The following is a 24,171-nucleotide window of genomic DNA, read 5'->3' as shown; positions in this document are numbered from 1 at the left end:
CACCAGCAGCACAGCAGGACCAGCGTGCACAGCCCTCACACACCTGTGCAGCACCAGCACCAAACACCTGCTCAGACAGCAGCAGTCCCTGCTCATGGCAGGGTCCAGCACAGGAGCTTTGGGATCACCACTCAGCAGCATCTGGTTCTACATGTGAAGCACTGCAAAAACTGTACGTCTGTTTCTGTTCATTTCTTTCAGCGTTTTTTCGGTTTCCAGTTTTCCAGAGAGAATTCCAATCCTTTGTACAGGACAAGTCAAACCACCTGACACACAGCTACAGCTCTGAGAGTGAGGAGGTGACAGATCTCAGACTGTCCAGGCTAACGAGATGCCTTCAGAGCCAAGCAGGTGTTTGCTCTCAGTGTAAAACCCAACCTTCTCCTGCATTTTTTCCAATACTCATTTTTTATCAAACTATCTTCACCCTTTTGTCCTTCCTCCAAGCCATGTGTTTTCCTGTGCTCACAGTAGTACTGATGCATGACTACCTCTACAGACAAATGCAGAATTCATGTGTTATTAACATTAGATACTCTAAGTATTTTTATCAGAAAATGTATTTCCTCACTCTAAATATAAAATATCAAACTTTGAATAATACAACATTTTTTGCAGTGATTATAAACTGCTGTTTTCCAAACAAAAAGCTCTTCAAAGGAAAAACAGGCAAATCCATCAGATTTGATCGTGTCTAAATATCAGCATGAGACTGTGATTTTGGTTAAGATGTAGCAATTTCTAAATGACTTCTTATTTTACTTCTTTCTACCACAGCTACTGATTACAAAAAACTAGCTCGGCAACATGAACGGCATGAGATACTTATTTTCTAAAATGAAAACAACCATTTAGGAGCCTTTTTGGAAACAAAATATTTGTATAAAAGAGCGCTAAAGACACACGCTAGCGCAAACTGAACTAGAGTTACAATGAGACTTCAAGTAAAGAGAGAATTCCAATGCAGACTTCAGGCATCTGAAAGTCAACCTCTGGCCCCAGAATTCTCATGCCACCTGAATACCAAGTTTTCCACTCTTGCCCTTTTGCTCTGTTCTTGAGGCTTTTTGGAAACTCAGTTCCTTACACCGAGGCAATATGGCTCAGCATTGCTGGCAATGGTAACACACACTGAACACACACAAATTCTTTATTGTCACACACACAGAGCTATAACCTGGAGTGGTTACACATCCCTGCCCAATGTACCTGACTACCTGAACTTCCTCTACAGGTACAGAACGTAGGAATGAAAAAGGCTGCTCTGACTGTGGGTCACAGGAAGAAAGCTGCTTCATCAACACTTCAACTGGTTAAGCATTTAACTTGACTCTTATTAAATGATTTTGGAACAAGTCCAGCATACATCACCTACTGATATTGTCACCCGATTTTGTCACCTAGCAGGTGCAACGTTTTGAAGACAGCAAATGTGTCAGCTTTGAGCAGTAAGTCCAGCGCATTTCATCCCATTGTTTAAAAGGCACTGTGGTGACACACTGCAGTGCCCGTGCCGAGCTGCTGCTGGAATTAGTCACAATGCTGTCTCTTCCTGACAGCAGCACGCAATATATCCAAAGAGAGCCCACATGTGGCAAGCTGCACTTTGGAAAATCATAATTTAGCCCACTACTGTCCTTGAAAAAGAATTAGGTTAGTAGAGTAGACATGCAGAAATATTCCTCTATCAGAAATACCATAACAGCTTCGTATGACATACAGTTTTCAGTTAGAGGAGATAGAGACAAATATGACAGTAACACAAATGTTTGTTAACTGGAGATGGAGCATGCATACAAACTGTGCTGAAATCCACTTATATATTTTTTTTTTTTAACCCTTTTGATATTTTTCCTCACTTGTATTTTTAAGGATCTGGATTGGTTTGTTTGGGTTTTTTGTTTGAGGTTTTGATTAATTTGTTTTTTTTGTTGTTTGTTTGTTTTTTGTTGTTGCCCCTTTCTTAATTTCACACCTTTTCCTTGCCATTTCACTGCTTTAGTTCAAAGCCACCTTAGATACAAAATTGAACCAGTTGCTAACCTGGAAAAAACAAAAATCTGATAAATGGACAGATTTTGTATTAAGTCATTTAGAGACAAAACACACTAAGGTGTGTACACCAGCACTGCTTTGCACTTTCATCTGGCAGCTCTCAAACCCTTTCCAGCTTTGAATTTCCAGGTCAGAGCAGGGGCCAGCATCCCTCCCAGTGACACGGCCGTGCCACTCTGCCAAGGCAGAAGGGGCTGGTGGAGGGCCCAGCCAGGTCTCAGCCAGCACCTGTGCACCAGAAGGCACAGTAAGCCTTCAGGAAAAATACTGACATTTAGGAAAATCGCAGATTTCTGATTTTGTAAAGCAGTGTGCTATTTTTTAAAAAATGCTGTAAACACAATTATGATCTCCAGTTCCCAGACTGGACAGGTCAATTCCCAGTGCATGTTCCGCAGGTTTTCCAGGACATGAAACATTTTAAGCCTATTATCTCTGCAAGTACTCCATGAGGTGAGAAGTATTTCCGATTTAAACAGCACCACTTGAGAGAGAAGCAGTGATTTCCATCGCCTACCTTCCTGCTTGGCTATACTGCTGCTGTCATCAAAAAAAAAAAGGCAACAGATGAAAAAATTAAGTACTATTTATTAAATATTTATAAAACAGTGGAAAGCTGTAAAAAGCTAAAAATACAATTATGCTAAAAATGTCTGTGGCTCACACATACTCCGCAGCGTTTCCGTTCCCTGCGCGGCTCCGTGGCTGGGATGTGTCTGTGCTGCCAGGCAGCAGCCAAGGGCTGCTCCTCATGAGCTCCCTGAGCTGCCAGCCACGCTCCAGTGCCCCACTGAACGTGGGCTTTTACCTGTGCTGCACCTTCCATTTTCAATGTCTACATCAACAACACATCTACAACTACGTGCACTATACAGAAAATTTGTGTAACGTTCAATTCTTAGTACAGGGGGATTGCTCTAATAAAATGCTGTGTTATACCTTACAAACAACTGGCAACCAGGAAAATAAGTATTTTGCTTTTCTTCTTCAGACAGGTAAGCAGACATTTTCACATTTTCACAAATATTGTAAGTAAATGAGATAATTTTCAGTCTTCAACTTTTCTAACAGCTCTCTTCTTGAATTCACCAATACAACTGATTTTTCTACCCGCTCTGCCAGACCCTGTGCCAGGAACCTAAGCAATCCTATGCTCCCCCCGACAAATTAACCAGCACTGCCACCAAAACCAGGTAGTCCTGGGACTTGCTGGCTGTTTCCAGGTGACTCTGGAAACCACTAATTCTCTGGGTGTGAATTCAGAAAATGTCTGGAATATACTGCAATCATTAGAGAGGCCTCTTGCAACTGTCCCATAACTCTTTACAGTAAATCTCTATTTTTTAAATCCTTCAGATATTAATAGAGGCAAATAGCTATCAGTGAGATTATATATAGAGAGAGGACATAAGCACCACTAAAAAGCCTTTAATTTATGGGACAAATGAAAGTAAAGTCATCAGGACCTGTACCTTGTGCTGGCGATACTTGGTGACTCTGCTCCAAGCCTACATCTCTCTAGCTGATTAGCCACAATTTGCCTTTCCACTTCCAGTTCTCTGGTAAGTCTTTGAAACTGAAGCTCCTGAAATTTCAAAATAAAAAGAAAAGCATTCTTGATGTTAAAAAATGGGTGTGGATTAACTCTGAAACAATCACTGATTCATCACAGTTGTGTTTTGACTCTTCCTTAGGGGATTTAACTATAAAAGTGGAAATTTAATGGTTCTTTAAATCAGTGATTCATGCAAATATTGATTTATCACCTGTTACAGAAAGAAAAACATGTTTAAGCATTCTTGTGTTTTATTTCTCCTGCAATTGAAATTTGTGTCTTCTTACATTACCACAGTCTAACAAAACCAGTGCCTATAAAGTCAGTCTTCAATTTAATCTATAAACAAGGAAACCAGAAAATATAATATCCTAACCTTTCCAATCACCAACCTTCAAATCCTAAGATAACCTACATTCTGACTGTAGCTGGAAACCTTAAGATAACTTCAAACTGGCTGAATGTAGAGATGCGCTATTTCACCTTTTCTGAGTTCAGCTTTTTTATATTCCTTGGTCAAGGGTACCAACCTTCTTCAGCCTTTGTAAGAGGCTTTTGGAAGACAACACTGCAAGGGTGACGTGGGAAATACCAGGGCTGCACAGGACGGGTGTTACCAAAATCTGGAACCCTTTTCTTTAGCACCCTGAAATCCAGACTGAGTCACACCAAAGGATACTGAGGGTGTTTCTCCCTTCAGTTAGTTTTTATTGACCAGAGAAAAGGGCTCTATTGAGCAACTGCATTATTTTTCAAACTGACACCATAAACCCTCTGAAGTTTAGGTAAACCATATAAAAATATATGAACACCAACAGAAGAAGCCCCAAACAAGTCTTACATAGAGGTCTAGTGCAAGGCAGAGCACTCCTTTGATGGGAAAGCCCACAGGACTGATGAGGTTTCTGCCAATGGCACTGCCCAGCAGCTGTAGGGAGCCTGGGATAGCAGCTCCTGCACGCTGCTCCTCCTCACCCACATCACCCGGAACGGGGTGGAACCACTGCCCTGCCACCGGGACTCTGCACTCCCTGCAGCTTGTGCCCCTCCTCAGCAGGATGAGGGGTGCTCCAGCAGAGCCTCTGCTCCCTGCTCCAGCCCCGAGAGCTTCCACAGCCCTCAGGAGCCTTGCACCAACAACAGGAGGCCCAGAGTAAGTGTTATTCTAAGAAGATGAGATGAAGATTTTTCTACCAACAACACAACGAGATCCCCTCCTAGAACTCCCTAAAAGAAGGCTAATTAGTACCTGTGCCACCAGGCAGGCAGCTCAGGCCCAAGGCAAACAGCAGCTACCCTACTGCCAAAATGACTAGATAGATGAGAAAACTGAAAAGTGACTTCTGAATCTGATCTGAGCCCCTACACCAAACTGGCTGTTACACACAAACAGAGCTGACTGCCCTGCCAGAGGAGATGAGCGATTGTGGACACGTCCAAACATTTCTGAGAACTCCCAAACCAAAGTGAACAAGCGCCCTAACATCCCCAGCTTTGGCCAGAAAAAGTGGCTTTGCATCCAAGACATGTTTCCTGTTCCTTACTATGAAGCCAATATTTAAACGGCAATGTCATGGATGCAAACTGCAAACCTGAACCTATTGTTATTTACTGATCTTTTAATTAGATGAATAAAATAAAACATGCTAGCCATTAATTGCTTCCATTCAACCGATCTCTATTAATTTCCATTTTCATTACAGATAGAGGCATTAATGAACACATTAGTCTAGAAAACATCTTGCTGCATAACATCTCAAGTAATAAATTGCCCATTTAAATGAAAATCCCTATTTTTTGCCCCACACTACGAAAATTCAAAGCCATTAAAACAGAATTATACTTCTATTTGTCTTGAGAGTAGAAGAGGTGAATGACATAAGTGGACCACAGAGCAATAAATTTTACTTAATTTATTTAAACTACATTTAAAAGCAAAACTCATTTGTATTCTATCAGTAAAATGGAGATAAGGAGAAAGAGGATAAAAAGCCACCAAGCCTCATCTGATCACTTCAGAGACACTTGCACTGGTGAGTTGGGAACAGCACTGTCAGCTGTCTATTTACATTGCTCCTCACTTTATCTTGGTGTTGACCAGAAAGCCACAAACTGCACAGTGCACAGAACAGCAGAGGGGTAAGAGGCCTGCAACTCATCTGCCAGTTTTAAATCACTCTGATGCTTAGGAAGATCCAATGTGCTTTGGCAAGTGCAAGCACAGTAAGGAAAAAAACCCAAACTCCAGCTCCATTTTCTATCCGAGTACATTCTGGCATGCCCAGCCGGGGAGTCCAATGAAACAGCAGTTTACAAACTTTGAAACAGTGAGTGCTGACTTGTTGTATGTGCCTTCTTAAATTTGATATCTGCAGCAGGCGCTATGTCTTAAATACATGCATAAATACACAAGATGGATCATTTCAGAGCTACCATTTTTTTTTACAGCTGGAATACCTCATGCTTTAAAACTTTTTTCTTTTACCTTCATTATTATTATAGAAAACGAAACTCTAACCAGCTCTAAATTGATCACCTTTCTAGTTTATGCTTCCTTATAAATGAAATTTCGTACCACTCTGAGTGGACACACCCCCATGTGTATCTATCAGACATCACACTAGTTCTGCAGGAATCTATTGGAATTTGTTTCTCTATCCATTCTCTCTGGGAGCAGTGGGAGGGCTCACTCCTTGAGCAGGATGCTCCCTGCACAGAGCTGCTGCCCTGGGCACAAATCACAACTCACTGACTCTTACAGCACTGGCTATTGACAAAATGGCCTTGCAGGACTCAAATACAACTCTTAATAAGCTTATTAGCATTTGCAGCAGAACATCTATGTGGGAAGCACATAGTAAAATCACAGACAATATTACAGAACAAGCTGCCATACTGCACCCCAAGGAGCAAACAAATCTTCTCAGACAGACAAACTACACTGGCTCAGCCAGAACTACTTTTATTCAAAATTATTCAACATACATTGAGGGGAAAAAAAGCAACCTGTAATTCTATAAACCTCTTTAGCAGCAACTACCTAATCACCTTATCAAACTACAGGTTTTATGTTCATAACCTAAAATTCCACTGCAAAGCCACAGGCCATAATTCCTAATAGGAAGCTACAATAAAAGACAGCTTTAACCACAATTGCAGCTCTGGATCAGGAAGCACACACACACACACACACACAGGGCAGGAGAGCAGCTGCACTGACTGCAGGCACACAGGCTGCTGTCAGTGACAACCAGAGCCCAGAACACGTTAGAGCTGTCCAGTCTCCGGGAGGCTGAGGCTTTTGGAGAAGGGCTAAACCCTGTGCTGGTGCAGTGCTCACACCAGATCACCAACTGCTCTTCCTTGTGGAGCTCTGCCAGCAGGAATCTCACTTGGGATGACATTTCACTGCACAAGGTACAGGCAGGCCAGTCACACCCATCTCGGCAGCTGAGTCCTCTTTCCATGTGGAAGCTCAGTGTCTCTGAGGCTCCGGGGCAAGGGGCAGCCACCACTGACACACTGTGCTGGGCTCCTGCCAGCAAATGTTTGGAAACAAGTAATGGGAATGCTGTTTGCACAACTGACCATGAGGACTGCCATTCTCCTGTCGCAGGCATTGGATAATAAAAGAGGGTTTAGGGGCAATCCTGTGCCTTCTATCTACATCCTATCATAATATCATGCTGCAGATTCACCTTTTTCATTTATGTTAATGAGGAACTTTTATCCCTCATAGATGAGAATGAGGAATCTACATTCACACATTGAAAAATAAAAATTACTTTCTTCCTGCCCTGTTGTGATATGTACACCTCTGGAAAAACAGAGACAAGTTTAAACACACAGTGGTCCAGGTGGGTAGCAAAAGGTTTACTTGTGACAGCTCTGCAAGAATCAGCAGCAATGACACAAGCAGTGAAGAGAAGTCACAGATTCCTTTTGAGCAGTTCATGCCTGGCTAGCCAGAGCCAGACTGGCCAGCTGGACACCAGAGGAGACAACGCCTCCAACAAACAAAGGTGTCTCCTGCAAATTCTTGACTCAACCAGTTCTCAGTGGTTGCTGTGGCAGAAGGCTGGGCCAGGATGGGCTGGTACTCCCAGCTGCAGTAACACTGGGATAAGATAAGTTGCTTCAAATGCCAAATGTCACTGTCTATGAAACATTACTAAGGTAACTGTAAGCTGAAATATGAAATATGTTCTAATCACAAAAGTGTCTGTTGAACAATTGAGCTGAGCCTCTTTCAATAGCTCAAGTTACTCATCTAAGAAAGTGTAGTCTGCATTTGAGAGGAATATTTTACCTTGTGTTTACTATTTCTTATTCAACTGCAACCACAGTGCAGAGCCACACAGCTTCCAACACCTGTGAAAGTTCACACAGTGCTACAGAAAAGGCTGTTTTGGATAATTTCATGATACAAACTTACAACAAAGAAGAGGACAAACAAAACAGAAGTTGATTTATACCTTCCTTCACATTAACCTCTTGCACTCATCTATGCAGAGTTCTCTGTTCCCACCTGCCATAATTCAGAGTTAGATCAAGCAACTGACTACTTCAACCCACACTGAATATTGTATTTTCCAAAAGGGATGTCATGCTGTAGTGACCCAATATTTAAATTCTCTATCAGAATCTATTGCAGAAAATGCCTGTACTTCTAACTAACCATATTAGAGCAACCTTAATATTTTCTGTAAAAATTAAGTTTACTCACGCACACAACTGCATTTGCATGCTTTCAGTATCTCAGTATCTTCCAAAATAGAAGACAAAAGATAAAAAATTGGACAGTGCAGAGAGAATCACAGATTACAGGATGTGAGATGACACAGCTACAATTACTGGCTGATCACACTTACTCTGTATTCAACAGCAGCAGACCATTAAAGCCCTTAATACTTTTATGCATGCATTGTTCACTAGTCTGGTACAACAGTTTAGTGCTGCTCTAGCTGACGAGAGATCAAAATTTTAGCATTTTATAGAAAGCTTACTGTTGCCAGTGTCAGGAGGGAAGAATGGCACTGGAGGCTTTCCCAGGCTGCCTCTGACACATCCTCTGTGGAGCTTTGTGACAGCACTGGGGCGGCTCCAGTCAGTGCTGGAGCTGGGGGAATGCTCTGCCAGCTGGGCACCAGGGCTCAGCCACTGCTGGGCAGAGCAGCTGATCATCTCAACCAAGTGCTCTACAAAAGATGTCAAACCCCAGTGCATGTCAGAGGCACACACCATCCCAGAGAGGCTCTTTTTCAAGGGAAGTTTCTCCTCTGAAGCCTCACAGTACAAAGGAGAAAGGAAAATTACTTCTAGGTCTTCATGTGGATAAAGGAGTACAGAGAATTTTGATTAAGGAAAGGAGTTCAGTATTTCACTTTAGACATGAGCAGCATTACATCTGTCCTAGAGTAAGACATTTAGGAAGTTGACATCTCAGACTTGACTCAGTGAAACTAAAAATGCTGGTAAACAGCAGAAACTCTAAACATCAAAGTTCTGGGATTAAATAGGCAAGGGTGACCCATACAATTGAACATAATACTAAGAGAGTTGGAAGAAAACCCCAGTTCTTCCAGCCATTCACAAAATGTCGACCAAGATTTTTGTTTCACTCATTCTGAACTTGGGAGTCCATTCAACAAAAAGTACTGTCTTCAATTCAGAACTGCCACGCATTTATCACTAACTGATCACTAGATGCATGCAAATCAGAATTTCAGAGTGAGACTGTGAAAAGGTTGTGCCCAGCTACTGGAAGTGCATTTAGTAAGTCTCTTTTCAGGTATCTCCATGGGGTGACAAGCCTACACAGAGTACTGAATGTACAGAACCACATATCTGAACTGTAAAGAAATCTCCAAGAGTAAATATCAATAGTTCTCATCCAAAAAGATGTTTTAAGATGCATTCTTACTTCAGTTTCCGTCTGAAAAACACAGAGGTTTGCTCCCTGCTCCCACACCCTACAAAAAAATCTCAAAAATAATGTAAAAAATCTGTACTTTAAAATAATGAAGGAAAAAAGCAAAGTGCACATTCTGTATTTATACGATACAGTTCAATACACTTACACAAAAGGAAAAGATTTTGCTGAAGTCCTGAACAAACAGCACTTCTAGAAAAACACGTAGGGAAACCCAAGAGATGTATTATTATCCATCTGAAAGCACATCCAATAGTTCTTACTCTGTCACCTATTTACTAAAGTAAAGGTGAAAAATTGCCCATCTCCAAGTGTCACAAAGAACAAACTAAAAACCAGCCCCTGCTGCAAGTGCCTCTGTCTCAGCAAAGACATTAAAATCAGCATATTCCAGTTACCTTTGAAAACTGCATAGATGAGTGGCTTTTCCTGCAAGACCTTTTCTCAGCCCAACCACTGAAAACTAATGTGCTAAGCATGAAATTCACTATTCCAAATGATCCCATTTAATCTTGTCAATTCAGCAGCAGTTCATTCCAAATCCAGCAGCATACAGCCTGAACACAGAAAACAGCAGTGATTCCACAAACCTATGAGGAGCAGTTGGCAATTAGCAGCCCCACATTCCAACCCCCCCAAAAGTTACTGCTACCATGCTGCCCCTACAATTTTTAACAAGCTGTTATTTTAGCGTGAAAATACTCAATTTACTTTTAACATGGGTAAGAGACTCCCTACATAACTCATGTATGCAGGATTCAGAAGTATAGATATATTTTACTTTTATTTAAAACTTGTTAATATATTATTTAAAACTTGTTAATAATATACTTCCATCTGTGATAGTATGGAAGCCTTGTAACATTTCAGGAGGGAAATACATGTTTTAAGGAAAAAAAAATCCTAACCTTCCTCTCAAACAAAGTCATAGAAAACCACCCCCTCTCCAAACAAAAGATTAGAAAAGAACCACAACTCAAAATCCGAAATACTCAAAATCCATCATCAAATCCACTTAAAGACAAAAATCTGAAAATATGTTTCAGGTTTAGTACAATCAGCCCTGGGATTTCCCTGCATTCAAAAAGGAATTAATCTATTAGAATCACAGAATCACTGAGGTTGGAAAAGCCCTCTCAGAGCACCGAGTCCAAACCGTGCCCAATCCCCACCTTGTCCCCAGCCCAGAGCACCAAGTGTCATGTCTTCATGGGCTAATTAGTGTAACTTTTTTTATAATCGTAACTATAATTTCATGACTATGGCAGAAAGCTTGAAAGAATTCAGTACATTTATCTATCTTAGAACTACTGTAGTAATTTTTAAGGTTTTATTAAGTTAAAACCTTGCCCAATTTGACAAGTAATAACAAAGGCTTTTCTTGATTGTGTTTCCACCGCAGTGTTTCTGAAGTACTTGGGTCAGGGTGTGGCAGCTCTATTTTCCAAACACTGACCTGCTGCACCTACAGCAATTCCTGTACCAAAGGAAACAGCAAACAGTGTAGCAGTTTCTGTTCAAGCTTAATAAAGTAAAGAACTGCACTGGAAAATATTCTGTTCTGGGCTTTCTGCCACACAGGAAGGGTGTTGAACATGTCAGTGTCCATAATTATTATCAACAGAAAAAAATACCAGAAAGCAGCAGTTCAACTCTTAATTCTTTCACATTATCACTTCCAAGACTGCAGGACAATTTACATCTTCCTTTCCTCACACTCATTTTATGTGTCTGTACATTTCACAGTAAGGGTCCAGTTCTGAAGTTTGTGTATGGGTAATGATAAATGACAATTTAATTTTTTTTTAATTTTCATCAGAATTTAGGCATGTTATAACCACATATTTAATAGTCCTTTTATAAATGGAAAGAGGAAGAAGTTTTAACCTCCTTTTCAAAAGAAAAAAAAATCCATTAATTTTTTTCTCCAGCACTAATAAAAAGATACAAACATTGCTTGGGCAGGCAAAAGAACACTAACAAAAGCCTTTAGTGCACACTTGTGTCTGGAGCTGTTCCCAACAGTGCTGCCCTGACTGTTTGCTCAGTGAAAGCCAGGACAGCTGCAACAGCAGCAGGGAGGTGTCCTGGGCAGGGGATCCCTGCCTGCAGAGCCCAGCTGGGACAGGGACACTGCAGCCCCTGGGCAGGGGATCCCTGCCTGCAGAGCCCAGCTGGGACACTGACACTGCAGCCCCTGGGCAGGGGATCCCTGCCTGCAGAGCCCAGCTGGGACACTGACACTGCAGCCCCTGGGCAGGGGATCCCTGCCTGCAGAGCCCAGCTGGGACAGGGACACTGCAGCCCCTGGGCAGGGGATCCTGCCTGCAGAGCCCAGCTGGGACACTGACACTGCAGCCCCTGGGCACAGAAAACTGTTGCTATCAAGAAGATATAACCTAATTCTCACCTTTTTTTAAAATATTAATACGGGACAACACAAGAACTAATATATCAAGTGTTTGCATTCAGAGCTACCATCTTGAATTAAGTCGAGATTCATCTTAATGGAAGGTCCAAAACAGAGACAGCAAAGCAGATTTATTCTGTGGTTTAGATGTTAAAGTTTGTGTATTAAGTCAATAAAGATGATCATTATTTCTCAGTATGATACAATGAAAGCCAAAGTATCCCTTCTCCCTTTGTGTTCTTTAAATTTAAAAAAGAAAAAAAAACAAACCACAAAAACTTTAACTGGAGCGTTTCCTTGTAGAGCTGCAAATTTTCCTACTCAAATGATCTTTACAGATTAAGGCTGAATTTGACTGAAAATGTAATTTTATCTTTCCTACAGAAATTATCATTTTAGATATGCATCCATAAATGTGCTGCAGATTTAAAATGTATTAGTACCTTGGTATTGATAACTGAAACCAAAGTTAGAGTTTAAAGCCCATTATTTAATAAAGTACAATTAATCATACCCAAACCACATAGAGCAGGACTCTGTAGCACTGAACACTTTGCTTTGCAGGACTTACAAGGGCTGATTCCAATGTTGCATCAATTCTACACTAGCTTTTCTTCTTTCTTGCCACTAAACCAGCATTTCCAGTCTGACTTACAAGAGCAGGGGATACAGAGGAGCAGAATGATGCTTCTGTTTAATGCAGGTAACTGAACCCCTTATATTCAGATTCTAAAACTGATACACGAAACAGACTACAGTAGTCCTGGCTCACATGCCACAGAAACAAACAGTGATGGTTGTTGCAGCAGGGCAGAAAGAGACAGAGTTAACTCCACACACACTCTGAACTGATGAATGGCTGAATGGAGGCAGATACCTGTTCCTTCACAGAAGCTAAAATGGTGGTGGCAGTAGTCTCTGGTTCCATGCCCGGGCCTGTGGAAGCCTCCTGCGCTGTCTGCGGCAGCCCCTCCTCCACCATCGGGCTCTGCTCAGGGGCTGGCATTCTGCCTGCAATAACAACATTTTAAGATAGTTTACATTTTCAGACAGTGATGTTTAAAATCCAAGTTTTCAGGATTATAAATTATGTTTATTTTTCTCTAGAAGCTTTCCAAACTTAACCAAATTAGCAGAGAACTTTGCATTACTCAATCTGTGTTGTGTGACTGTTTCACCTTCACAAATGGACACCAGAATCACCCACACGACTCGAGGGTTGGGCAGGAGCAAGCAGGCTGCATGATGCTTCTAGATTCTTTTTAAAAACACTATTTTGTGGTGGTTAATAAAACTAGCACAATTCAAGACGCATGAAAAATACTAGTGTTAGCTATTAAGAACACCCAAGATCAGTACAAGTTTACCACACACAGTTTTCAGCACAGAAGAATGACACGTAGCAGCAGAATGCTCTGCTGTCAGGAACAAACTATGGAAGAGACTAATTATGGTAATAAAAGCTTAATGGGAGCAATGCTTCTGATGCTCTTTTTGCAAAAGAGGAAATTAAAATGCTAAAGTTAAAGCAATTGCCCTGGGCTATGGATAGTGTGGAAAGGACTGACAGGATTAGCGTCCAGTAATCCCAAACTGTGTTATTGCAGAGGCAGCACAATTCCAATCCATGGAAAAAAGCAATTAATTTGTTCAATTATCAAAGTCACTATTAACTAATATTACAGAGATACTTATGAAGTGTGCTTAACATTTTGAGAACAGCAAGTAAGTGGCATTTGAAAAGCTTCTACACAGATACCACACTTTAATTTCCATCAGAAAATAAAGCTTGTGAGGTCTAATGTTAGAAGTAGTCCATATTTCATTTTAGATTTTCAGAACAAACTCACCCAATATTTCTAGGTAGACAAATGGAAATAGATTCTTTCCCCATTCCATTCATTACTCAAAGGGTGAGGAGATGCTTAGGCTGCAATGGGCTCCAAGGATGGACAGGGAGTGTGAGACCCCTCAGTCCAGAGCACCTGGATGAGCACAGGGCAATGCCCAGGGTCAGTGCACACCTGTGCTGCAGAGCTGCATGTCTCTGACAGGGGTGAAAGGGGACTTGAGGTGACCCTGGAGGGATCTCTCCTGGGATTGCAGCCTCTCTCGTGAGGTTTCTCTCTCACACCTGTATGCAGAGCCCAGGCCAAGGCAAGGCCCTGTGCTGTGCTGCTATGGGAGAGGTGAGGTGATGGTGTAAGAACAAGTGCTCTCACTCTGCTCTGTGTACAGCAGCATAAGGGCTGTGAGAGGAATGGCTCCTCTTCAGGCCCAGGAGCTCTCCTGGCACTAGCATGGGCTCTTTATTAACCACGCTGTTCCCATCAGCTCAAAGAGCTGGTGACACGGCTCATGTGCAGTTTCACATCTGCCACTGAGGGAATCACAGAGTTTCCCTGAAACTGAGGTGAGATGAGTGATGAGAGGCAGTGGAGCAGCCATGGGGGCAACCTGTGGTGCAGAAGTCTGGTCACCAACCAGCTTCTACCACTGCGAGTGGAGAAAGAAAAGCTGCTTCCCAAACACCTCAGAGAAGGATTCAGCAGGGCAGGACTTTTCCCCTCAGCACCTTGCAGGTGAAGCACAGGGAGGCTGCCTTGTACATACCCTGAAATGAGCCTGTATGAACGGCCCATTCTAACCACGCATTCACACCATGTTTATCTTCTGGAACAGAGCAAAAGAAACTGCACAAAGTTTCTGCTGTCAGGACTGCACAAGGACACCTGAGCATGCCAGCCCAGCCACACCAAGAGCCACTCTGCTCCCTTCTCCCCTCCCCACAGACGTGGGTTTCCCCTCACCTGTCCTCCCCTCACACACCTCTCCCCACAGACATGGCTCTCCCCTCACCTTCCCTCCCCACAGACGTGCGTCTCCCTCTCCCCACACACACACCGGTTTCCCCTCATCTTCCCTCCCCACAGATGTGGGTCTCCCCACATACGGCTCTTCCCTCCCCACAGACACGGCTCTCCCCACAGACACGGCTCTCCTCATATCTTCCCCCCCCCTCCCCACACGGCTCTCCTCTCCCCACAGACATGGCTCTCCCACAGACGTGGGTCTCCTCTCCCCACAGACACGGCTCTCCCCACACCTTCCCTCCCCACAGACACGGCTCTCCCCACACCTTCCCTCCCCACAGACACGGCTCTCCCCTCAGACGCGGCTCTCCTCTCCCCACAGACGCGGGTCTCCCCGCAGACCGGTCGGCTCTCTCCACAGACACGGCTCTCCTCTCCCCACAGACATGGCTCTCCCACAGACACGGGTCTCGTCTCCCCACAGATGCGGCTCTCCCCACACCTTCCCTCCCCACACACGGCTCTCCTCTCCCCACACACGGCTCGGCTCTCCCACAGACGCGGCTCTCCCACAGACGCGGCTCTCCTCTCCCCACACCTTCCCTCCCCACAGACACGGCTCTCCTCTCCCCACAGACACGGCTCTCCCCTCCGCACAGACATGGCCCTGTGAGGAGGATCACAGCAGGTTGCCCTCCCCATGCCCGAGTCCCCAGTCCCGCGGCTCAGGGTGATCATTCCCGCCGTGTCAGCACAGCAGGGCCCCCGGGCAGGGCACGGTTCCCCAGACCCGGCCCAGCCCCGGGCCCGCGGCCGTGAGGGAGGCCACGGCAACCCCGCCACTGCAACAGAACTACTCTCGGCAAATACAGTGACGTTAAATGCTACTTGACCTCCGAGGTGCCAACAATTAATAACTAGGCATGTCTGGCTGTTTTGAAACGCTATTTTTATTGGTTTCAGCTTGCAGAGGCCGCCACACCGAGCCTGTCACAAGCCGCACACCTAAAGCTTCAAGGGCCGTGTCTACACAACACATTGAACAGCTATTAAGCAAGCAGAATAAAAAACGACCTCTAATAGTTGTATAATAGGATTTCGAAAAGTCAATTGTGCAACTTTATGGCTTTAGAAAATAAAAATAATTTCTTCAAAGTTTTGCTTCTGAAAACCAACTCTTTAATCAAGCAGTAAGAACCCAGAGCACAGAATAGGTGCCACAATTTCGTGTGTCACATCTGATTTTTTTATATCACTTACATAGTTCTTTTATGACTACAACTCAGTGTTTTAGGTTTCTAAATGACCTGATAAATTTGCAAGCATATCAAGTAATAAAACTACCCAATCAAGCCTTCCCTTCGTTTAGAAACATCTGCTAAGCAATCTAAAGGACGAGTGTCAAAAACTCACAAGTTACACATGCCCTTCCCTCAGAAGGGGCTGCTTGCTGGCCCATGTGTCCCACTGTGTCCCCACTTGCACGTAACAGGGCAGTGCCTGCTGTAGTTCGGGATTTCCGAGAGAAGTACAAAATACAGCAATTAAACAATTTCAATTTGCCTTTTCCATAGTTTTCTCTCTCTTCTCACCCCAACATGGTGAATAACTTCTCAACCCATCTGTAGTAAATTTCTGTAACAAGTCCAGGAAACATCCCTCTGAGCTGGCTGGAAGGTGTGCTAATTCATTGGAACAGAAAATGCACCCAGTATTGAGCATCTAATAAAAACATCCAGATAAAAACCAATCAAATTAATTATTAGTGAAGGCGTCAGTGTTAAATGTACATCTATCTCAGTGTTAAGAGATGTAATCACAGACCTACACTCTTTCACACAGGCAGTTGTTTCAACTGATGTTCCTTCAATTAACACATTTCTTGGCAAAGTTACCGATTCTCTAATCTTGATTTCAACGTTAAATAACTTGGCTCTGATCCTACAAACACTTAGGTACACACTTGAGCTAATAAACAAGCCTGCTCATCCTGCCAGGCCCGTGGGCTCGGTGACAGCACAGGACAGTGAGGGAGCAGGAGAGGTTCTCCAGGGCTCTGTCTGGGGATGCTGCTTAAGGACAGGAACTCACAAGGTCAAGGCAGGGTGTCCTTTCACCTTACAGGAACAGAAAATAGCAAGAGCAGGTTTTGTGAGAGCCTTAAAATCTGGTATGAGTACGAAGTTAAGAGGAGTTAATACAAACCCCTCTTTCTTCTTCACTTCTTTTAGTGCAGGCTCAGGAAAAAGTCAGACCTTTTGAGGATTGATGCCTGACAAGTGGTGCTTTTTCACTACTTCCTAATCCCTTCCCTTTGTATCCCTCCTGCCTTCCTTACATTGGTTATTCTTCCAAATTTGCTCCTTACCTATGTTGCCTGTTTCTGAGCCTCCCACTGCTGACCTGCAGCCAGTAAGAACAGCCACCAGCACAATTCATGCTGAGGAGGTAATACAATCCTTACCAACTCTGCCAGCTAGGACACGATGGACTGGTTTTATTTCATGAGGGCAACATGAGAAAAACAATGGCCAACCTCTCACCACTGAAAATCCTCATATTTACCCAGCTACAAGGGTAATTCAAGCAACAATAGCAAATTACCAATGACATTAGACAAATACTCATTAGTACAGAGGGGAAATGCTCCTATAAGCTTCCAGGTAGGAGCAGTTCCCATTGGTTCCATCCTGCTGCAAGGCCAGAGTGCTGCTCACCCAAGAAGCAGACAGGGATTCACATGCTCAAGCTTCCTGCAACCAAGAGAATGAACCAGGCTCTGCTCTCTCTGCCAGCCTGCAGAACGGGTTCGGATGGAGAGGCAGCAGATGACAACTTACCCACTTGCAAGGATGATGCAAACAACTAAAAATGGATTCTGTGAAAGATGGCTCCAGCGTTTATGAAAAGCAGGGTTTGAAATTTCCAGATGCAGTAGGGGAAGATACTCCAAACATCACACTACAGGCTAGCCAGTGTTCAGAGATCCATTTCCTTTGTGGATATTAGTAGCATACAGGTTCATGAGCACATAAGGATGAAACCAGGAAAATAAACATGTTATCTGATGAAAACATGGAAGAAACTGACTTCAGTAATGGCAGGACAAAAACACCTGCACAGTTGTGCAGACTGAGTCTCATAGTCAAAAAGGAAACCTACACACACCTGACCCGCTGCCCGAGAAATGTGGGAGATATGTTTAACTGACCACTAAATTTAGCCTCTTCCTAATCCCTTTTTCTTTACAAGATGTATTTTTTCCTTTTATTTTTGTTCTTTTACTTAAATACATGCAGGTTCAAAAACCATTCAGTACTATGTCCTGATTAAACTCTTAAAATGTACACTAACCCAGCTTTCCAATAAACAAACTTTTATTGCCGTTCCTAGGAAAAGACAATTTTTTTTTTTTTTTTTTTTTTTTTTGGCTGATGGCTACATACTTTAACTCCACTCTAGTGAGCAGGCAAGATTCTACATCCCCAAATATCTAGTTGTAACATGCTCACAAGACTAATATCTTTTATAGCTTTCAAACTAACCATTCAGCAGAAGGTATCAGACATGTACAGCAAGACAACCATTTTGAATAAAGACATATTTATAACCACGTCCTGCAAGGCCTGAGGCGCTGTCTGTAGCTCACCTGAAAAGAAGCCTCTTTGTCATCTGAAGGATGTCTAGAGAGCATTTACACTCTGCAAACGTATGAAGTAAGAGAAGCTAAATGGTAATAAATAAGAGTTTTCAGTAGTTCAATTCAACAAGGCTCCATGACTTATAAGAAACAAGAGACCCCAAATCTGAACCTTCCCTCTGGGCCATCCCACGTCTGTGTTGCTCTGTTCTGCCAAGGTATCCAAATCCACTGCCATCGAACACAGACTCAGCACAATGCTCAAAGCCAGCTCTGCAGACTAGCAAACAGACAGCAGATTGATCTCCAGGGATAAAGTTCAGTCTCTCTTCTAACACAGACTGAGCGGGAGGAAGGATATGCAGCATCACAGAAGGATTTTAGGCTTTCCAAACAGACTGTCAGGTGACAAGGACATTCATCAATTACTCATTCAACCGTGCACAGAAGGATAAATTCTCAGTTTGGTGTTGGAATAGATGCAATTAACGTAGGCATGAAGTCCTTCAGAATGAGTACCACAGAACAACATAACTTGCACACTGACAGCTGCGAGCCTGCAGCACAGGCATGGTGTGCTGACAGCACTGCTGCCCTGCACCCAGCTCCAACCCCAGAGCTGCTCCATCCCCACCTGAACACTCCTACAAACAAGCAAATGGCAATTAAAACGAGAATGGCTTTAAGTACAGATACGACCACTACCAACCACTACAATGGCTGCAGCTCCTGTTCAATTTCTACTTGCATTTTCCCCTAGCAAAATTATTGCTGAATTGTGATTATGTTATTGCTGGAGAGAATGCTCACTATCTGCAGGCAGACATGCTTCAGCTGAAAGTATTAGCAATCCAAATCTGTTATATGCCATTATAAAAGTATGCTTCTCAATTTTGTCATATAGCATATTTGAAAAAAAACTTATTATACAAAAATTTTTCTCAATTATAAAAATTATCAGCTACAACCCCCATTACAAAAGACAGATGGAGAGTTACAGACTTCCACAGCACCCCCTGTTTGGACAATGGAATGGCAGTTTTTGAGTGATGTGGTATCACATGTATCCCTGAGATGGTCTGGAGCTGGACACTACCAAGCCTGGTCATATCCTACTTTAGAAACCCAGCAGCTGTGAGCAGTGACCCCCCTTGGACAGCTGTGTGCTCAGTGACACCACTGCTGCAGGGAGAGCCCCAGGAACCAGCCAGGGACCTGCCTTTGGCAGGGACAACGACTCCACTGTGCCCCTGCAAAACTGAAAAACTGATGATGCCAAACCCCTGCTTTTATTCGGGATATATTTATGAGTTCTTCAGTGCCACCTGTGGATGTTCCTGCTCAAATGACTACTACAGAAATGTCAAATTCTTGCATACCAAAAACACAGATTGAAGAATACCACTGTTTTCCAATAAACATGGCTTTGGATTAGCAGAAGATTTTATTAAACTGCAGTTTACTCTTCCTTTTGCACTGAAATAAAACTGCACAGCTAAACTCTTTTTATTGCCAAGAATACTCTTCCTACAAACTTTTACATTTAAGCAAATGAAGCTCTCTCTTCTTCTGTTCTCCAAGCTAGAAGCAAGAAAAACACCCTTGAATCTAGAAGCAAAATATAAAAATTAGACAACAAGCATCTGGATTTTAAGGTCACGGTCACCAACACTTCCATCAGTTCTCCAATATCCCAAAGATTAGTATTATTTTTCTGAGGTATATTTGATTTTGTTCACCCTTCAAAATTGAAAGTATTGGTAGTAGGATTACACATAACTCTACTTTAGAGACAATTTAGTATTTCTACTAATACTTGATGAAGAAGTGAAGAGTTGTGAACACCAAAATTTACAAATTATATCACAATTAGTGAAGATCAAGGACAACTGAGTAATTTGAGGAAAACCACAAAGAAAGATGAATGAGCCAATGTTGATAAACACAAAATCACACGCACTGTTCCTGTCCAAATGACCCACATGCCTTCCTGTAGCAGGAGTAGGTGACAGGAACACAGCTACAAAACTAGGCAGACTCAGGTTAAAATCTCTGGCTAGGCAGGGAAACCTTTTGCAGAAGTGCCAGGAGGGAAAAAAGTCAGGTCAATGGTACATTAAATAACATCAATAATTGTAACCACACTCCAAAACAGACATCCACAGTGCAAAATGTAGGCAATCCAGCATACAGCAAGAAAAGAATTCAGAGAGACAGAAAAGTATATACTGAAGGAATGAAGATCAAGTGTGGAAATGGCCAAGAAGCAAAACAAATACTGAATGAAAGCATATGGTTATTTGCTGATGCTCAGTTAAAACAAGGAAACTTTAAAAACAGCATTCACAGGCTTCCTGCTGTGTGGCAGAACTGCATCTTTATGCAGCACTACAAGATCCTAAGATGTGATTTGCTTCTCACAGTGAAAAAGATTTCTTCCTGTAAAATCTGCTAAAGGCATGCAATTTTGTCATGCGATGGCAACATTTTGCATCGAAGTCTACCAGTTGGAGATGCAATTTAGATAGCTTTCCTGCCTCAGTTCCTGAAAGACTGAAAGTATGACTCAAACGTATTTTAAAAGCTAACATCAAAGGAATCTCAAATAGTCGTCACAACACCACCAATCTTATTTCTACCTTTTAATTCCCTGCCCCACATTCTAGTCACACGCTAATTCCTGAGCAGGGCAATTAAGCACACCAAAACCAGGAACAGGCACTGGAACTTCAAGTGTTAGGAAAGAGCATGGGTTTGTTTTATCAAATCTACCTAAATTTTGTTCTGTGACAAGAGCACTAGAGAAACACACTTTGTGTAAAGCCTTGACACTGCCACGTGGCTCTGTGAGATGCAACCACAAAAGCCCAGGAGAGGGAACTGGGGAAAAGGGACGTGACCAGGACACCTCCTTGGGAAGCTGCAACCAAAGCAGCAGCTCACTTGCATGGAAAGGCAGCTGGGGAGTGGGGTCTGTCTCAGCTGTGCCCGAGCTCCCCGGGACAGCAGCAGCAGCAGCTGGCACCTGGAGGCATCGCACAGGGCACGGCTGGGGCAGGGGACACAAAACACGGGGTGGTGGGCCAGCACACAGAGGTCAGGAACTACGGGAGAATTCAGCTTAAAACAAACAGCAAGCTCAAACCCAGCTGACCCCAACTCACACCAAACACTGAAGTTTGTTCATCAACCCCGGCAACACCCAGTTCTGTATCCCCTCCCACACATAACCCAGCCTCACCCACACTCCAGGCGATGCAGGGGACACGGAGAACCAAGTCCTGCATCCAAGCAGATACAGCAAAACAACAGCCCTGAGGAAAACACAAAGCTGGGATGTCTGTAATCAAAGTACCTTCCTGTGGCAAAGTAAAGAGAGGGGAAAAAAAACCCCAACGAACCTCACTGATCCCTCCTGCTTCTTTTTTTATTTTGCACTGCATTGAAAAGGCACAGTTTTCCCAGACTGCCTCACTGAAGTTCTGTGCACCCAATTTTAAGCTGAATCCAATAAAAAGTCAGAAGAAAGCAACCAAAGCAATGCAAATTTTATGCAGAAGTTGCCAGTGTTTGGATACAAAGCAGAGACTTTTGGGAAAAGCAGTAACAGCCAAAATACTGAAATCATTGCAGGAAAGACAAAACAATAATCAAGGATAATATTTAAGAGCTACAGCTACCTTCTTGCCAGTATCAGACAATATAAATGACATTAATTATTCAAGTGTTGCTGTCTTCTCTAAATGGAATACTGGGGTTCCTTTTTGCCCTTCCAAATTCAAACAAACACAACTTTTTAGATCATTTCACAACTACTCATAATAGAAAAAAATTAAATGTTCACACATAGGATTTGGCTATTCCTGAAAATTAATACTGATATATTTAAATAAGCAACTCTACCAACAGTGAAGATACAAACTCAACCAGTTATTTTCACTGTAACACAAATCTCAGAATGAAGGGTTTAAAAGGCAGCAATCAAAAGCAAAGCCTCTCAGTAACAAGGAGGGAGTTGGAAAATTACGCAATTTTTAGTCTTAAAAAAATACAACAATTAATTAGTGTTTTAGGGGATTTCCACCTTCAAACCTGAGAGAGCCTGCTCCTGCTTGCTCTCTGCAAGTTCAGGAGAACGCCAATACAACTCAGGAAATACACTCCTGGATGACACCAGCAGAAAAGAATGCACTTCCACCACTTGCGAGATCGCTCTTTATTGCTCTTTTATGTAACGCTTAGGGGTAATTGTAGTTAGAGGCATATCTTTCCATTTTTAGAATGTCTTACTTCAGCTTCATACGAATATATGGCTTCAGCTAGCTGTTGTTGAGCTGTCCTTTCTGGGCCTGGGGAGGTGCAGTGGAGCCCGGGGCAGGAATGGCCTGGGCCCAGCAGTGCCCAAACCCTTTGGCAGGACACAGCTCTGAACCCAGCCTGGGGAAGGGAGCACTCCACCAGCACACCAATTACTGGACTGCAGAACTGAAAATATCTGGCACACAAACCATTTATGCCACCTAAAATCAACAATTTCAGTAAGGTGCTCCAAGGCAGCTGCTAGTTATCTCCTCAGTATCACAGACAGTAGCATAAATTACAGATGGTAACGGAATGCTTATCCACCTAATTGCATTTTCTTGCCTATTTGTGAGACCACTTCAAATCCAAAGCTTTTAAAATGGAGCTTTTCAGCAATAGCACAGGAGCTCTACAGAGGTTCAAACTGTTGGGGTTTTTTCTTTAATTTAATATAGAATATTCTCTATTACTTCAGTTCTCATACAATCTGAAAGGTAAAACTGCAAATACCAGAGCAAATGTGAACATGCCCAGCAAGGAGGGGCAAAAGGAGGCTCAAAAATCTGCTTTACACATACTGTGTTTAAAAGAAGTGTGTAACACCACAGTTCTTTTGTCAAAATAAAGCCCAATAAAAACTTGATGAAAAATGTCACATATATATATATAGTCTGTACATAATTATTTCTTCAAATAAGGTTTTCAAAGAAGTTGCTTCTTTAAAATGGCAAATATGCTTTGTAAGTTGTTTCTCTACAGTAATGCTCCTGGTTAATTTCAAATAACACTCAGCAAATCTTCCCATGAATGCCGTCAAAATACTTTTTATATGTTTTAAAAGTAGCCTTCAGCAAGGTTATTAATGCAGACATCAGATCAGCACATTCCTGTACAGCAGGGTAAACATGCACACGCATTACCTTGTCCCATTTTTATCTGTTCTTAATACTTGATGCTGCTGCTGCCTGTCAACATCCTCTTGGTGAGCCACAGGAAGGACATGCCCAGGAATAAGCAAGAAGTCCACTGTCATTGATGGTCACCTTAAAAGACAGCATTTACCTACAACTGAACTGAGGGAGTACCCTGCCCAAGTCTTGGGGTGCCCTCCTGGAGTCCTTGGGCACTCGGGGACCCGAGCACAGCCCACTTGAGGCAGGGCAGCCACCACCCAACACAGCACAAGGGCTGAGCCGTGTCAGAGCCATGCCAGGCTGATAATCCAGCCCAGAAGAGGCCAGGCTCCCTCCCAGGAGTACTGTCCTGCCCACACACTGCTGCTGTGGCCCCAGGGACTGCTGGCACACCCTTCCCTCTGAGCTCAGGTCTGGCTCCCAGGCCAGAAGCAGCGCCAGGGAGCCAGCTCTCGTCTTGGCCAGTCTGATACTCCTTCAAAACCAAGATCACTACCATCACCACCCCTGCCCTGCAGAGAAATGAGAGACGAGTATTTCAAGGAAAAGG

At 43.1% G+C, this 24,171-nt stretch overlaps 1 protein-coding gene across 1 annotated transcript in view; it reads right to left on the bottom strand.

Annotated features, from left to right (window-relative positions):
• The window catches only part of PKP4 (plakophilin 4), a 38,114-nt gene extending 23,415 nt beyond the window's left edge, over positions 1 to 14,699 (bottom strand). The window contains exons 1-3 of the mRNA XM_083865264.1: positions 14,566 to 14,699; positions 12,830 to 12,963; positions 3,528 to 3,640 (exon numbers count right to left, since the gene is read on the bottom strand). Coding sequence (XP_083721390.1) covers positions 3,528 to 3,640; positions 12,830 to 12,963; positions 14,566 to 14,692 — 374 coding nt within the window. The 5' untranslated portion in view covers positions 14,693 to 14,699. The remainder of the gene's footprint in view (positions 1 to 3,527; positions 3,641 to 12,829; positions 12,964 to 14,565) is intronic.
• Positions 14,700 to 24,171: the final 9,472 nt, after the last annotated feature.

Source organism: Zosterops lateralis, assembly GCF_965231275.1.
Source record: "Zosterops lateralis genome assembly, chromosome: 7".
In the NCBI taxonomy this organism is placed as follows: Eukaryota; Metazoa; Chordata; class Aves; order Passeriformes; family Zosteropidae; genus Zosterops; species Zosterops lateralis.
Note: the sequence above shows the minus strand (reverse complement) of the source record. Positions and strands in the feature narration are given on the sequence as shown.